General features: G+C 47.9%; 1 protein-coding gene across 1 annotated transcript in view; it reads left to right on the plus strand.

Moving 5' to 3' along the window:
• Positions 1-15814, plus strand: part of DOCK3 (dedicator of cytokinesis 3) — a 285077-nt gene that overhangs the window by 243253 nt on the left and 26010 nt on the right. Inside the window, exons 33-38 of the mRNA XM_052637625.1 lie at positions 2540-2625; positions 5034-5060; positions 5186-5281; positions 7124-7184; positions 7662-7755; positions 9945-10093. Coding sequence (XP_052493585.1) covers positions 2540-2625; positions 5034-5060; positions 5186-5281; positions 7124-7184; positions 7662-7755; positions 9945-10093 — 513 coding nt within the window. The remainder of the gene's footprint in view (positions 1-2539; positions 2626-5033; positions 5061-5185; positions 5282-7123; positions 7185-7661; positions 7756-9944; positions 10094-15814) is intronic.

Raw genomic sequence — 15814 nt, forward strand, 5'->3', positions numbered from 1 at the left:
CATCTGTTTGCCATAAAGTGATGGAACCGGATGCCATGATCTTAGTTTTTTGAATGTTGAGTTTTAAACCAGCTTTTTCACTCTCCTTCCATAAATAAAAATTTCGCCTTCATCAAGAGGGTCTTTAATTCCTCTTCACTTTCTGCCATAAGGGTGCTGTCATCTGTATATCCGGCAATCTTGATTCCAGCTTCTGCTTCATTCAGCTGGCATTTCACATGATGTACTCTGCATATAAGTTAAATAAGCAGGGTGACAATATACAGCCTTGATATACTTCTTTCCAATTTTGAACCAGTCCATTGTTCCATGTCCAGTATTAACTGCTACGTCTTGACCTACATAGAGGTTTCACAGGAGGCAGGTAAGGTGGTCTGGTATTCTCATGTCTTTTAAGAATTTTCCACAGTTTATTGTGATCCATAGTCAAAGGCTTTAGCATAGTCAATGCAGGAGGCCGGTAAGGTGGTCTGGTATTCCCATCTCTTTTTAAGAATTTTCCACAGTCAAAGGCTTTATAGTCAATGAAGCAGAAGTAGATGTTCTTCTGGAATTCTCTTTTTCTCTGATCCAGCAGATGTTGGCAATTTGGTCTCTGGTTCCTCTCCCTTTTCTAAATCCAGCTTAAACATCTGAAAGTTCTTGATTCATGTACTGTTGAAGCCTTGCTTTTAGAATTTTGAGCATTACTTGGCTAGCATATGAAATGAGTGCAGTTGTGCAGTAGTTTGAATGTTCTTTGGCATTGCCCTTCTTTGGGATTGGAATGAAAACTGACCTTTTCTTTTCAAGAACATTGGTTTTATAAAGTAAAAGTAACTCCACAGACCTGAAATGTTCAGTATCACCAATTATGACGTTATATTTGAAGACCTTAGCATTTTGTGTAACCTAAAGACATGGATTTTGCATACATTGATCTTTAGTGTCGTGTTTTAGATTTCTCAGTTTCTCTTAGTAACTTCTCCCTTTATCAGCACTACAGAGAGTGAGGAAGTACTGTTCCTAAATCCTTCCATCACCAGTTCATACTAATACAGAAGTTCTGAACCTGGAATAGGCCTCAGAACGACCTGAGAGCTTGTAAAAACACAGATTGCTGACCCCCCACAACCCCTGAGTTTTTGATCCAGTGGAGCCTGGGAATTTGTGTTTCTAATAAGATCTCTGGTGACTTGCTGCTGCTGGCCAGGGAGCTACTTTGAGAACTCCAGGAAACGGCTGTGCCCATTTTTGCACCGTTGTCCCCTCTGCTGCTCCAGGTCCCCTCCCACCTTTGCCCTGTTCTGGAAAGCACAACCTATACCTGCGTGTGTGAAAAGAGATCCCTACCTGACTTTGCATGACCCCAGGCAAGTCCCTGCTGGTGCCTTTTCTCCTCACAGAGAAAGGCAGACGACCTCAATCCCAAGGACTGCAGTCCTCAGACTTTGTGTGTTTTCTAAAAAGTATATTCAAGCAGCTGACTCATTAGAGGCCAGATGTAGATGTACAACCATCTCCATCCTGGCTGTAGCAGACCGCTATAAAAGGGCCATATTTATTCATCCATTTTCATTTTCCACTGATAGGATTTCAAAAGCCATAATTGCCTTCAATGACTTTTCTAATTCAGTTATTCTTTTACTACTTCATTGCTTTAGGACTCTGGCCCTGTGTAGAATGAGGAAATGCCTTTTGTTATAGCTCATTATTAAATGGAGCCATGCCATTTTTTGTTGATATAAAATATACAAATAATTGCACAGGACCACATTTCAAAGGTTAATGAGCAGTTTAAAAGATTTTTTTATCTTACATCACTTTACAACTAATTTCTCACTTCAGAGTAAATGCATTGAGGCCTATTAGGAAAGTGGCTGAGCACTGTTGAAACCCACCTTGCAAATTGGTGGGTTAGGAATGGACACAGTGCTTCCCCTCACAGTCTAAGAATCCAGTAACAAGTGCAGTGCCCCCAGTGACAAGGCAGCTGCAGGGGCAGCAGCAGTCCAGGGGCTCTAGGTCCTGTGAGGACGAAGAATGGAGCCTTTTCTCCTCAAGGACAATCTCTGAAGGAAACCCGTCTCCCTCAGTGCAAACAAATGTCAGCCATTAATGTGAGGACCAGCCCCCAGCAAGCGTCCTTTGTGACTGGCTGACGGAGGGTAAAGTTCTAACCAAGTATGTCTTATACATACAAATTCTCTTGAATGAGAATTTTTAAGAAAGAAAAACAACACTTGACAAAGGCCTCTTTGGGATCCAAAATACTTCTCTTTCCAGAGAGTCCTTGCCTTTTGCCCCTAGTCTGGGAAAAGAGTATCTGAGATGTACGTGTAAGTTCCAGCTCTTACTTAAACCCCCAGAGTGGGAGCCTTCCTGATGGGGGGAGACAGGGTGGCTTCCCAGTGCTGTAGGTGAGATCCCACCTTCATCTTTGGTACAAGAACAAAAGCAGGAAGCAGTTCCCCAGCGTCCTTACCCATCACAGAGGGCTGGATTTCGCTTCCTTCCCCTGAGCTCATTTCGGGTTTACAAAATCTCTGCTTCCCTCTAGGTGGAGGCCGAGCTGATTGACAAGCTGGACAGCATGGTGTCAGAAGGGAAAGGCGATGAGAGCTACAGGGAGCTCTTCGGTCTGCTGTAAGCTGCTTCAGCCTGAGGCACCCCACGTTGGGGTAGAGGGTGAAGTGGGCTAATGAAGGGTAGGGGTGCAGCCTGTTCTGGGCAGGCTTCAGAGCGTGGGTATCAGGAGAGACCCAGGTTGTTGCTGGTGGTAGCAATGCTCATCTCTGTCAACAAGAAAGAGACTTCATGACAGCAGGCTCTCTCTCAGGGATTATCGTAATTAACTGAAAGATGTAGACACAGATAGTAACTCTGAGCTCTTGGGTTTGCCAGTAGGAAAAGGATCATCATATGTCTTCATACCATGTGCTGTATCCTAGTTGGGCAAACACCTCATAGGGACTCAATGAGGGCTCAGCGCTGGCCTTTTTTGGGGAGGGGAAGGGGTTTAAATCTCAGCTTTGTAAGACTGTACAGTCAGCTTGAAAAATACTACCATGCATTTTGTGACTTAAACAAGTTATATCCCCTTTCCAGACCAGTTTCACTTGTGAAACAGGGTGGCTGTACTGACTGAATGTCAAGGGTCCCAGGTCCACCAGTATGGCTTCTGCCCTGAGTTGATGGGGCCACAAACCCTGACAGGACCCAGCTATAGGGCTCAGTCTAAAGGAGGGACTCGGGAGAGCCATGGTCCTCCCACATAGGCAATAAATTGGGTTTTTTATCTTCCCGAAAAGCAAAACGTGAAGACATTTACAGCTTTAGAGCCCCCTCCCATCTCACTCATTGTTTCTAGCTGTGAGATTTTCTAGCTTTAGCATTTTTAAGATAAGCTTATAACATATTTTCTGTTAATTATACTGTACATTTGCTTAGAACTTTACAGTGGACGAAATATGTTGACATTTCTGATTTAATCTTCACAATACATCTGTGAGGTGGGCAGGGCAGAGAGTATCCTGATAAGTAAAAATAATGCAGCTGAGCTTGGAGAGGTGGTGGTATTGCCCTCAGTTGCATGGCCACTAAGAAGCATGTCTGGGGATACCACCCAGACGTTCCAGTTTCAAGAGGGGGAAGTCTTTCTCCTGTACCCTGCATATGTAGTTTGTTCCTTGATGAGTCATGCAATAAAATGCGAATTCATTTGAAACTTAAGTAACTTTAATTTGTGAAAATGAATCCATCCCTAGGATTTCTCTTTTGGCCAGAGATGTTTCTAATTATGGAAATAAGGAAGCAAAGTCTCTTCCTAAGCCACTCACTGATGATTTTACTACAAAGGAAAAAGCACAAAAATAACTTGGAGTTAGTAATTACCTGATAAAGAAATGTTTCATAAACTCTTCTGAGTCATGTCTGAGAACTGAAAGCCACTGATAACCGTGGAGCAGCATTTCCCAGTTTGTGTTCAGGAGAAGATGTTTGTGTATGTACACTGGGGGATGTAGATCATGGGCTAATCAGTTTAGAAAAGACTCAGTGAAAGAAAATTAAACAAAGCTCTGTATTGTATAACTTCTCAAAGCCTTCAAGATGCAGAAAGGTGTGAAAAATCTCTTCAGAGGAGGGTGTAGTGATCCACCACTTTCATGCTTGTTTGCTCACAGAACACCTCTCTGTCCCCCAGGACACCAGAGCTCTGTAGAACATAGTTTGGGAAATGTGTACACAGTAGCTTTTCCCACACAGCTCAGAGGTGAGAACCAGTGATCCTGCCATCTTGCTCTAGGAACGTGGGTCACCTGGGAAACCCTCCCTCTCTCAGAGGCCCCATCTCAGGTTAGACACTCTGTGCAAGGAAGACAGTTGGCATCACCACAGCATCAACAACAGCCAGGCTATGGGTGTGAGTCCCCACTGCCGGTCCCTGGCTGAGCCCTCCACTCTAGGGGACTCTCATGACCTCAGGGAGCTCAGGTCAGTGTACAAAGGGGTCAGCAGTAAGACCTGCACCTGGGATCGTCAATGGGAAGGTAGAGGATCTCAGAAGCCAGGTTCCTTGGAGAAGTCAGAGCCTACCTGGAGATAATAGGAGCACAGGCTGACAAGTGAGAAAAGGACCCAGGCATGCAGCTCTTGGCTCTGGCCATTTTCTCTTTAAGTCTTCTGTGACAGTGGAGATGACCAGGCATAACTCTTGGACTCACTCTCTGTCCTTCATGCTGTACCCTCAAGACTGATTGCAGTCTTACCCTTGATCTACATGAAAAGGCTGGTCAGCGTGTTTGCTGAGGATGGTTCTGAGCAGTGATAGAGGCAGCCAGCCAGTTGGCAAAGCCAGGTCTCTCCCTCAGTGGACTGGTCCTCAGCTGCTTCCTCAGAACAAAGTGTGTACTCCTACAGAGGCTGGGGCTCTGAAGCTTCTCCCTCAGCTCAGGGGCATCCTTAAGAGCTCACACAGGACAACGGAAGACGTGTTCATTTGTTGCTGTCCATTCAGTAATTGCTTTGTCTTTGCTTTCTGCTGCATGGAGTAGAACCCAGCTGTTTGGGCCCTACCCCAGGTAAGACTGCCATGTGGTAAGTCTGCCGTCTCCAGATCCACCACAGGCCCCCCGGGCTCTGGGACCTTACTCTGGTGCCCCCGGGAGGCTCATGAATTGTGCGTTCTGTTTGCTTCTATCAATAGCCTGCTGGAGAAGGTTGAACAGGAGACATGGCGCGAGACCGGCATTTCCTTTGTAACCTCAGTCACCCGCCTCATGGAACGCCTTCTTGACTACAGGTATCTTCTCAGGAACCTACCTGACCTCTTCTCTGGTCACATGCTCTCCCCAGCAGGAGGATCCCCTGACCTTAAAATTGAGACCACGTGGCCACAAGAGGCAGGGCTGTTCTCGTATTGTGTGCCATCACCAGTCATTAGGAATCTTCTGATAGCCAAGGAGAAAGGGGTGAAAGCCTTCTCTCAGGGGTAGGCCAGGATTTCCTAGGCTTACCCCTGATACATGGGCACATGTACCTTGGCGGTGTCATAGGGACATGTAGCCGTCTGGCTTTTCATCCAGAAAAGTCAAGCCTCAGAGGGATGGGCACAGCAGAGAGGAGGAGAAGGGCTGTCTCCAGAGTAAGGGGGAACCTTAGTGCAGACCTTCCTCAGAGCCGTATGGCAGGTGGGCAGAGAAATATCACCCAGTGCAGAACTGTTGTACTTGTTTGGACTTCCCTGGTGGCTCAGCAGTAAAGAATCTCCCTGCAATGCAGGAGACATGGATTGGACCCCTGAGTTGGGAAGATCCCCTGGAAAAGGAAATGGCAACCCACTCCAGTATTCTTGACTGGAAAATCCCATGGACAGAGGAGCCTGGCAGACTGCAGCCCATGAGGTGGCAGAGTCAGACATGACTTAGCGACTGCACAGCAACAGAGCTGTGACCCAGGAGGACTTTCACTTCTTTTTTCCAGGGCAAAGGGTACCCGGTTTTCCCATGCCTCCATTCTTTGTGTAAAATCCATTTATTTCTGTCCCTTGACCTTGGCCAGGTGTAGATGAGAGGAGGCAGCGTGTGAGCTCAGAGATCTTTATGATATGTGGAGTCTGGGAGATCACACGTAATCCATTGTTTCCTGAAAGCCTGCCTTCTCAGTCATATCATGGCTTTTGACTTAGCCTAAAAGGAACACTGCCACGCACTGGGGCCTTAGCTGTTCTCTCAGTAGAGTTCAGGTGAGCCAAGAGGGCCTTTTGGGAGGTTATAGGGGAAGGTGATAAGGAATGAGGAGGGATGATAGAGGACACCAGTCCCAAGCAGTAGTTGTCTTCTCTGTGCTGTGTCTCGTGCAGATACCAGGGGGCTGCACCTGGTACTCAGGTGGCTGTGTGTACAGGAGGCTTCTTGCTGGATTCACAGCCTGGTCCTCATTCTCTCATCTCCTTGCTAGAGAAGCATGGATTTGATTAGTCCCCACTCTCCTTTGGCGAGGATCCATTCTCAGTGTTCTGTGTTCTGTGTCTGGCAGGCCAGCCGTGACCCCTTCTGCACCCAAGCCTGTTCAGCAAAAATGCAGCTCAGCCCTGGCTGAAGCTACCCCTAAATCCTCCCAGTTGGAGGGGATTCCAAGTACTAGTGCATGAGAAGGACACCACAGGGAGAAAAGTCAGTGAGATGATTTACGTGGCGGCTGTGCCATGGTTGCTGGGCTACAGGGTTCTGAAGGCGGGTCCCTGGAGTAGAGTGTATTGGCTTCTCCTAAAAACTGTCCTACAAAATGAAAACTGCCCTTTAAGGACGGCTCTTATGACTGGTCCCTTCAGGGAACTTGAGTGTATAACCTTCTACTTTACTGACATACTTATGCACTGAAGACGTTGGTAGGTGCTACTGAATGCCCTGATATAGCCTCTGGGCCCTGTACTCGGCCACCAGAACAAGGGTCCAGCTGAACAGAGATATTTGAGCCCTAGGAATGGGTCCAGAGCCTGGAGGGACCCCCATCTGTGGACAAGTTTCTGTTGGAGAGCATCCTCCTGTGGGGTTTGGACACACTGAACCCTCGGGGACACTGCAGGTCTCTGTGTTGTCCCAGAGGCACCACTTGGTGCATTCATCTTCGCTCTCCCCTCCAGGGATTGCATGAAAGGAGAGGAGACAGAGAATAAGAAGATTGGCTGCACTGTTAACCTGATGGTGAGAGAACCTGGGCTCTTCCTCCTCTCTGCCTCATGGAGTGGCTTCTGTCCCACCCTGTGATCGCCTTGTCCTTTCTGTAATACGTGGCTACAAGCCTAAGGGTTTGCATCAGGACATCAGCCCTGTCCCTGGAAACTCACATTCCCACTCGGGAAAGGAATACAGTGAGCCTCTCCTCGGACAGAGCTGTAGCCTGGCCTCTTGGCAAGGTCCCACCAACCCTGACATCCCATTTCCACCACTGATACTCTTCCTCTTTCTCACCATTCAGGACCCCTGCAGACCTGCCAGAGGTTTTTCTCCCAGCAGGGCTGCCTTATGATTGGCCCCTTCTCTTTCTGGTGCTGGCCGCCCCCATGGCCTGTCTCCTCCTTCCTGTCCAGCACTCCTAGGCTTTTGGCCATCTGCCTGGAGCTCAGCCTGTAGAGGGGGCATCCCCTCTCGCCTTCATGTGTACTTCCTCCTCTCTTACAGAACTTCTACAAATCGGAGATTAATAAAGAGGAGATGTATATCCGCTATATCCATAAGCTCTGTGACATGCATTTGCAGGCAGAAAACTACACAGGTAAGCAGGAAGGGAGAGCCAGGCCTCCTCCCGGGAAAGGACTGGACAAACACATGCAGCTGACAGGGGAAAACTCCGAGCTGGGGCCTGCCAGGTGTCAGCGGAGTGTCAGTGCCCACGATGCCCATCCCCTCACTCCTTGCCCTCAACTCCTTTGTAACATGTGGTGGAGAGAAAGCAGGGGGAACTTGCCCTTGTGCCTGGCTGCCGAGGTTCTTCCACTCTCTTTGCCTCTGGTTCCCACCATCTGAGGGTGACCTCCAGATCCCGGGAGCCAGGTTCAGAGCCTCCTGAGCTCTTTGTTGCTCCTCACAAGCAGAGCCTTTCCGAGGACCTCACAGCTGGGCTGAGTGAGGCCACAGCCCAGGCTCTTCACCTGACTCTGGGGCCTCCAGAACGTGCTGGCAGACCTGCCTTGTGGTCTGGGCTCTTCCCCTGCAGCCACCCTGCAGCCCCACACTGAGCTCCCAGTGGAGAGATTGTCAGTGTGCACCTGACTTTCTGACAGGCTGGACAGGGGCCCTTTCACTGTATCACAATTTCATCCATTACTAAGGCCTTTTCTAAAAAAAAAATTTAAAAACATAGCTGTCACACTATTTACTGAGTGCTGCTCTGAGTCAGGAAGACAAGTGTACCCACACATGCCCTGGGTGATCACCTTGTGCCACAGTTCCCCCCAAAATGACCACTTCTTAACCATGGTAACAAGCCACCATATCTTAGCCCTTGAGCCACAGGTGGTGCGACAGGCCAGGAAATTCAGGCCGCTCTTGTCCACAGTGTTACTAGAATGAGATGAATTTGTAGAAATGCAGAAACCTCCTTCCCTATTTTCTGTTAGATGTTAGAGAGTGTTTCACAGAGATTCCACCTTTCCTGACACAGCTTGGCAAGAATTAACTCTGAAATGACTGGGCTGAATCTGCCATCCTCTGCATCCACTTCCACCCATGATCCCAGCAACCCTTTGAGGGGGCAGTGAAGTGACAGACTGAAAGGTTCCATGTATCAATAGAGGCATTTACTAAACTCCTAGAGCACTGGGACGAGACTGAGAGGCTAGGTCGGGAATTCGGACAGAGAAGGTGCTAAGCCTTGCTTCTGGTGGCCTCAGGAATAACATCTAAAAAGAATATTGACAGGGAGGAAAAAGATTTCACATGATTTTCTACGTTCCACAGAGAGGCCTTGCAGGCCCTCCCAGGCTTGTCCCCAGTCAGAAAGGGCTTCGCAGCTCCAGTGAGGAGTCACGTGCGTCCCTGGGCAGGAAGGCTGGTCGCCAGGGCATAGGTGGAGAGGCAGAGGTGAGCAGGGCCTGGGAAGGCTGTGGGCAAGCAAGCCTGGCTAAAAGTGAAAGTGGGTCACAAGATAATTAGAAAAGAGATTCTCCACAGTCATGGGGAGCAGATTTGAATGGGGCCTTGAAGGCCAGGCAGAAGCTCAAGCTAATTAAATTGCCAGTAGGAGATGCCCACCAAAAAGAAGCGAATAGAACAGGATGGAGCAGGCTGTGTGATGAGGACCCAGAGCAGCAGCTGTAATTCAGTGTGACTCACTCCCGGGAGTTAGGAAGCCACGGTATTGAGCTACAGCTGTTTTATAAACCCTCCCTAGCAGTTCCATGGGTACAGGAGATGTCACCAGTCCTCTGCCCAGGGCCCAGCTCTTCTATGAGTGGAGCCCTTCACACAGTTATCACCATACACTCCTGCTCTCTGGTCCCTTTAGAAATGGTCGAGATGAGGAGAAAGGGTCATTCCCAGGGCCATGCTGAGGGCAGAAAGTGGAGCTGGAGGTATGGAGGCTGGCTGTGGGATGGCCAAGGAAAGCCTGTCAGAGCTCACCCCTCCGATCCAGTTCTGAGAAGGCTGGGAAAGAAGCGCTAGTCCCTTGAGCAAAGGGGAACCCAGGAGCTCTCTCTGACATGGCAGTGTGCCCCAGAGCAAAGCGACCTGTGCACTGACCCTGGGGTACCTGAGCCACAGCTTATCCAGAGCCCAGAGCAGGTGACCAGGCTGAGGAAGGATGGTGTCCACTAGGTCCCTTCATGCTGTGGCCAAGGGCTGGTGGGTGGCTGGACAGCCCCTCTCTCAGGTGTGGTATCCGGCATCCCTGACCTGGGCTGTGCACACCGGGTCCCCGGGCAACTGGCTGCCCCGGGACCTCGCTAGAGCCTGTCCCCACAGAAGCTGCGTTCACTCTGCTCCTCTACTGCGAGCTGCTGCAGTGGGAGGAGCGGCCCCTGCGGGAGTTCCTCCACTACCCACCCCAGACGGAGTGGCAGCGGAAAGAGGGGCTGTGCCGCAAGATCATCCACTACTTCAGCAAAGGCAAGGTGGGTGTCGCCAGGCGAGGCTGCAGCGCCTCGGCCCCGACTGGGCTCCGTGGCACCTTAACCTGCAGGGGTGGCAGCAGCTGCAGAGGCTGCTGTGAGGGCTGGTGAGGAGGTGGGTGCCCATGTGCATGCATTGGATTTGGAGGCAGCATGACTTTCTCTAGGGGAAAAAATAACAGCTTAATTCTGTGGCTCGGAAGCCAGTCACAAATTGAGGGTGTAAAAGACAACCCCACATGCCAGCTTTGCAAATCTGTAAATACTAATGCTCCAAGGTCAGGGGCTTCTGGGCCCCCTGCTTGTGTGTATCAGAGTTGCTTAGGTTACTGGTAGCATTCTGATCCACCATAGAAAATGTGAGCCATAAAAATGCATGGATTTTAACCACAGCCGAAGGAGGCCCATACTGCCTCCTGTCCATGTTCTTGTCTTGGGTCTCTCTTCCTTAAAACACCATCCAGGTTCCTCTCACAGGCTTGTCCCCTGTTAAACTTGACTCTCTGGAATTAGCAGGCATTGTCAGCATTGGTTCAGACTTCCTTGGAACTTCCCTACCATCCTGCTCCAGTCTCTGAGAGAGTTCCATATGGGGCCCTCTGACCACCTGCTGTTGGGTGTGCCCCATACACTGGAAAGGCTAGGTTGGTGTAACTTGTTGAAGCTGTTCCCTCATTACTCAGCTTTGAGCACATCTTAGACAGCTAAACTAGGATCATGCAGGTAACTATGGTGGCTGAACACCAGACTTGAATGAAAAAAAATTTTTAATGAGTTATTTCATCATAAAAAAGATTAAAACGTTAATACCTTTTGCCCATAACTCAGAAAACATTCATCAGGTTTACACAGCATGGGAGATTTCTGTTTGTCAAAAACATCCACCCACGTTAGGGAATGCACTGGTAAGTAGGAACTGGTCCAAAACCTCAGGAGCTCTCATTCCACCCAGCCCAGAAAGGAGATCCATGCCTTGCTCTCAGCCAGCCACACATGACTGAGCGACGGAGCCAGCCCAGAGCATCCTCTCCTTGCTGGTCCAGAGGTGAACTGAGGGCTCCATGCCAGCATGCTTGTAGGTCTGTCTTCCTGGCACGCAGTCTACCTGGAGCTGCCACCTACCCATGTGCCCAGTGAGCCCTCCCAGCTCGGAAGCACTGGCGTAAGCATGGTGTGAGTGTGCAGGAGTGCTGTTAGTATATTAGGTCTCTTCTTTCCATGAGCATAGAACACAGAGAAGAGCTGTGCTTATCTGATTGAGCCTACCTGTGGATCATTTGAGCATTCATGGTCCCCCTTTCACTCTACACTACAATAGTGTTAAGAAAGCAGGTTTAATGCTAAGTATGAACAAGGGAAGGGTTTCCCAGGTGGCTCAGTGGTAAAGAATCTGCCTGCCAATGCAGGAGACATGGGTTCGATCCCTGGGTTGGGAAGATCCCCTGGAGAAGGAAATGGCAACCGACTGCAGTATTCTTGCCTGGCAAGTCCCAAGGATAGAGGAGCCTGATGGGCTACTATCCCTGGGATTGCAAAAGAGTCAGACACCACTTAACAACTGAACCACAACAGCAGCAACATGGACAAGGGAGGGTAATGCAAAGCCTGCCTGAGTATTGTGAATGAGCAGGAAGGGGAGAAGGACTGGGAGGCTCCATAGGCCACCTTCTCAGGAATCTCCCAGTCCTTCTACCTTTGCTGTGAATTGCTGGGGGAGCCACTTCTGTGCTCAGTACAGACCACTCAGTGAGCCCTTCCATGAGCTCATCCTTACAGGGTATTTATTGGAGGCCTTCTCCTAGAAGGTGTGACTTTTCTGTTTCTGTTCCTCCATACCTGATGGAGTCAGTGGATAGGGCTAACCCATTCTCTTGAAAGCATTCAGGGCTTTTTTTCTAAAAGCTCCAAAAAAGCAAACCCTGGCTGATATAGAAAAAGTGCTTCCATATGGTTCTCAGTGCCAGGAGGAAAGTGAGTTTGGCAGTCAGAGGAGGGCAGGAAGAGAGAAGACTGCAAGGGAGCGGGGACAGGCAATTTTAAGTTCTTGACCTCAGCACTTCTAGTACAGCCTGCCTCACAGCCACTTTCCTCCCACTCCTCCTAGTCTCTCTGTTACCCACCACATACAGATGACCCCATCTCCTTTGGTCCCATGTTTCTCCCCTGAGTATCTAGAAGGACTGAACCAGAAGTCCAGTTCATAGCCACAGCTTCGCCCTGGGTCATCCCCTCCAGTGGTAAGGTGGTCAGCCTAGGAACCTGGGCCAAGGTGAATTGGGTTGTGGTCACAGAGGTCAGCTCTCCCAGGCCAGACAAGGAGAGAGGGACATTCCAAAGGGTGTGCCCAGATGGGAGTTAAAAGAATGAAGGGAAGATGAGAAGATGGGAGGCAGTCCTTCATCCCAGGGAAGAGGGAGCAGATAGGAAGGGAACCCCTGCTTATCTGGCACACAGACCATCAGGTATGAACCAGCCCTCCCTATGGGGGTGGGCTTGGGCTCTGCTGCGAGGGCTGCTGTTGCTCACACTCCTTGGAAGGAAGGACAGATCTGTTACTTCTGATACATTGTGTGTAAACAGAAGTGCAGAGACTGCCTGTCTGGAGTCCTGGCTTTTGCCTGCCTTTCCAGTTTGAGCAGAGTGAGCCAAGTGAGTGCAGCTTCCGTTCCTGTGAGTGAGGGCAGCATGGATGTACAAACACACGTCTGCCCAGGTGGGTGGATGTGACTGGATTTGAGACACCAGTTAGGAGTTGTGGGCTGCTTTGCCTCCTGCCTTTCTGGCAAGAGAAAAGAGGTAGATGATATGCATCATACCTGCTGAGCGTTCCCTCTCTGTGCTCTGAGGTTGCTCTCAGAACCCCCAGTATTCCAGCACAACCCTCAAAGCTCACCCTTTGGGTGGGATGTGGGTGCAGGCTTGGAGCAGCAAGGCTACAAATGAGGACAAAGGTGCCAGCGAGGCAGATAAGCACTGATCCTCGTAGGAGAGGAATCGGCTTTCCTAGGAGCTGCTGTGTGAGCAGGCAGAGCGCCCTGAGGCTCACGTGAGGCCATCAGCACCTAAGTGAGCAGTTCCCCATGGGGCGCTCCTTGCAGGCTGGCTGGCTATCTGCACACACACTGCTTAGCCAGGCTCTGTGGAACTGCCTGCCAGGCAGACCCTTCACTAAAACCTGCCCAAGCAGCACTTGGAGCCAGAGAGAGGACAGACACATGCCCCTTTAAAGCTGCAGTGTGGGGGCACAAGAGGCTTTCTAGCTCCCTGAGGCAGAGGAACTGTATTGGAGCAGAGAATCAGGGTCTATTTAAAATTCTCTTTGGTTTGTTTCAACGTTTTTAATTGGTCCTGCAGGTCAATCCATATTGCATTAATTTCTTCAAAGGATAGAAATAATGTGGTCTTTTTAGGAAACACAGTCCTGAATAAAATAGTGTTGTCCTTCTCCCTGATGCTATTTCAAATCTATGTTTTTAATAAAGTCCTTATTAAACATTCATACTGAAACCCTGATGGGTGAAATTACATGATGTCTGAGATCTGCTACAAAACTGACTCTGAGTTGGTCATGGTTGAGGCTGGGTTATGAGTACCTAGGGCTTCATACTTCTGTGTTTCCATATGCTTAAAGTTTTCCTATAACAAAAAATTTTAATTAGTATTTAGAAGTTGGGGAGAAGAGCCTGTCTAAAATACCAAGCAAACCTTTGATTCCCAATCTCCCTACGAGAGAAAGCGCTATATTAAAAAGAGGAGGAAATGGACAGTATTGCCCCTTGGTGAAAGCTGCCATTAGATGGCCTGCCACCATAATAGGAGCCACACCACAGAAACTGCCTGAGGCCTGATTGGACAAGGGTCGTCTGGAGCCTACTCTAAAGGGCAGAAGATTTCCATAAAGGAGACTGCCGGACCTACTGCCAAGTCCTGGGGTAGCTACTTCCTTCTTAGCTTCCATACTTCTTTCTAAGGTTAAACATCTTAACCTAAAAGTCATTATTTCCTTCATTAACTCATTAAATAAATCTTGATTGAATACCTGCTCATGCCTGGCCTGGTTCTAGGCTCTGAAGATAAAGGATATAAACAGAGTCCCTGCCCTCATGCAGCTTTTCATCTAATTATGACTAGCACAACGTAAAAAAAAGACTTCTTAGCCCAGAAATAAACCCATATACCAACAGTCAATTAACCTTTGACAAAGGAGGCAAGAATATACAATGAAGAAAAGACAATCTCTTTGGCAATTTGGTGTTGGGAAAGCTTGACAGCCACATGGGGACCAGTGAAGTTAGAACACTCCCGCACAAAAATACACTCAAAATGGCTTAAAGATTTAAATGTAAGATGTGACAGCATAAAGCTCCTAGGAGAGAATATAGGCAAAATATTCTCTGACATAAATTGTAGCAATGTTTTCTTCAATCAGTCTCTCGAGCAAAAGAAATAAAAGCAAAAATAGATAGGGCCTGATCAAACTTAGAAGCTTTTGCGCAGGAAAGGAAGCCATAAACAAAACAAAAAGATAACCTATGGACTGGCAGAAAGTATTTCAGACTATGCAACTGGCAAAGGCTTAATTTCCAAAGTGTACAAACAGCTCATAGAGCTCAATATCAGAAAAGCAATCAGCCCAATGAGAAAATGCGCAGAAGACTTAAATAGACATTTCTCCAAAAGAAACATACAGATAGCCAACAGGCACATGAAAAGATGTTTAATGCCACTAATTATTAAAGATACAAATCATAACAATGTACAGTGGGTATCACCTCACACTGGGGAGAATGGCCATCATCAAAAAGTCTACAAATAATAAATTCTGGAGAGGGTGTGGATAAAGGGAACCCTCCTACCCTCCTGGTGCAGCCAGTTTGGAGAACAATATGGAGGTTCCTTAAAAAACTGAAGACAGAGTACGTTTTAGTTACATGATCCAGTAGTCCCACTCCTGGGCATATATCCAGAGAAGAAAATAACTCGAAATCAAACAGATACATGCACCTAATGTTCACATCAGCGGTATTTATAATAGCCAAGGCCTAGAAGCACCCTAAGTGTTCATCAGTATATGAATGGATAAAGATGTGTGGGGTGTGTGTGTGTATAGGCATATGCAGTGGACTATTACTAAGCCATTAAAAAGAATGAAATGCCACCATTTGCAGCAACATGGATGGACCTAGAGATTGTCACAGTAAGTGAAGCAAGTCGGAGAAAGATAAATACTATATGATATCACTTATGTGTGGAATCTAAGAAATTATACAGATGAACTTATTAATAGAACAGAAACAGACTCATGGACATAGAAAACAAACTTACTGTTAGCAAAGGGGAAAGGGTGGAGGAGGGATAAATTAGGAGTTTGGGAAAATAGATAAACAGCAAGGACCTACTGAATAGCACAGACAACTACATTCAATATCTTACAATAATCTATAGTGGAATCTAAAAAGGAAAATATATATGTGTGTGTATGTGTTTATATATGTATATAGTCTTATTTATATAACTGGATCACTTTATACCTGAAACTAACATAGTATTGTAAATCAACAATATTTCAATTTTTAAAAGCAAATGCCTTTTTAAAGAAGATAGCTTCAGAGTAATGAAAAGAGAATAGATAGGGTGGGTGCTTGTCCTTGACAAGGTAGTCATAAAGAGGCCTCTTGGAGGGGGAAACATTTGAGTAAAAACCTGAAAGCTGTGCCCTGAGCC

Source organism: Budorcas taxicolor, chromosome 1, assembly GCF_023091745.1.
Source record: "Budorcas taxicolor isolate Tak-1 chromosome 1, Takin1.1, whole genome shotgun sequence".
Taxonomy (NCBI): Eukaryota; Metazoa; Chordata; class Mammalia; order Artiodactyla; family Bovidae; genus Budorcas; species Budorcas taxicolor.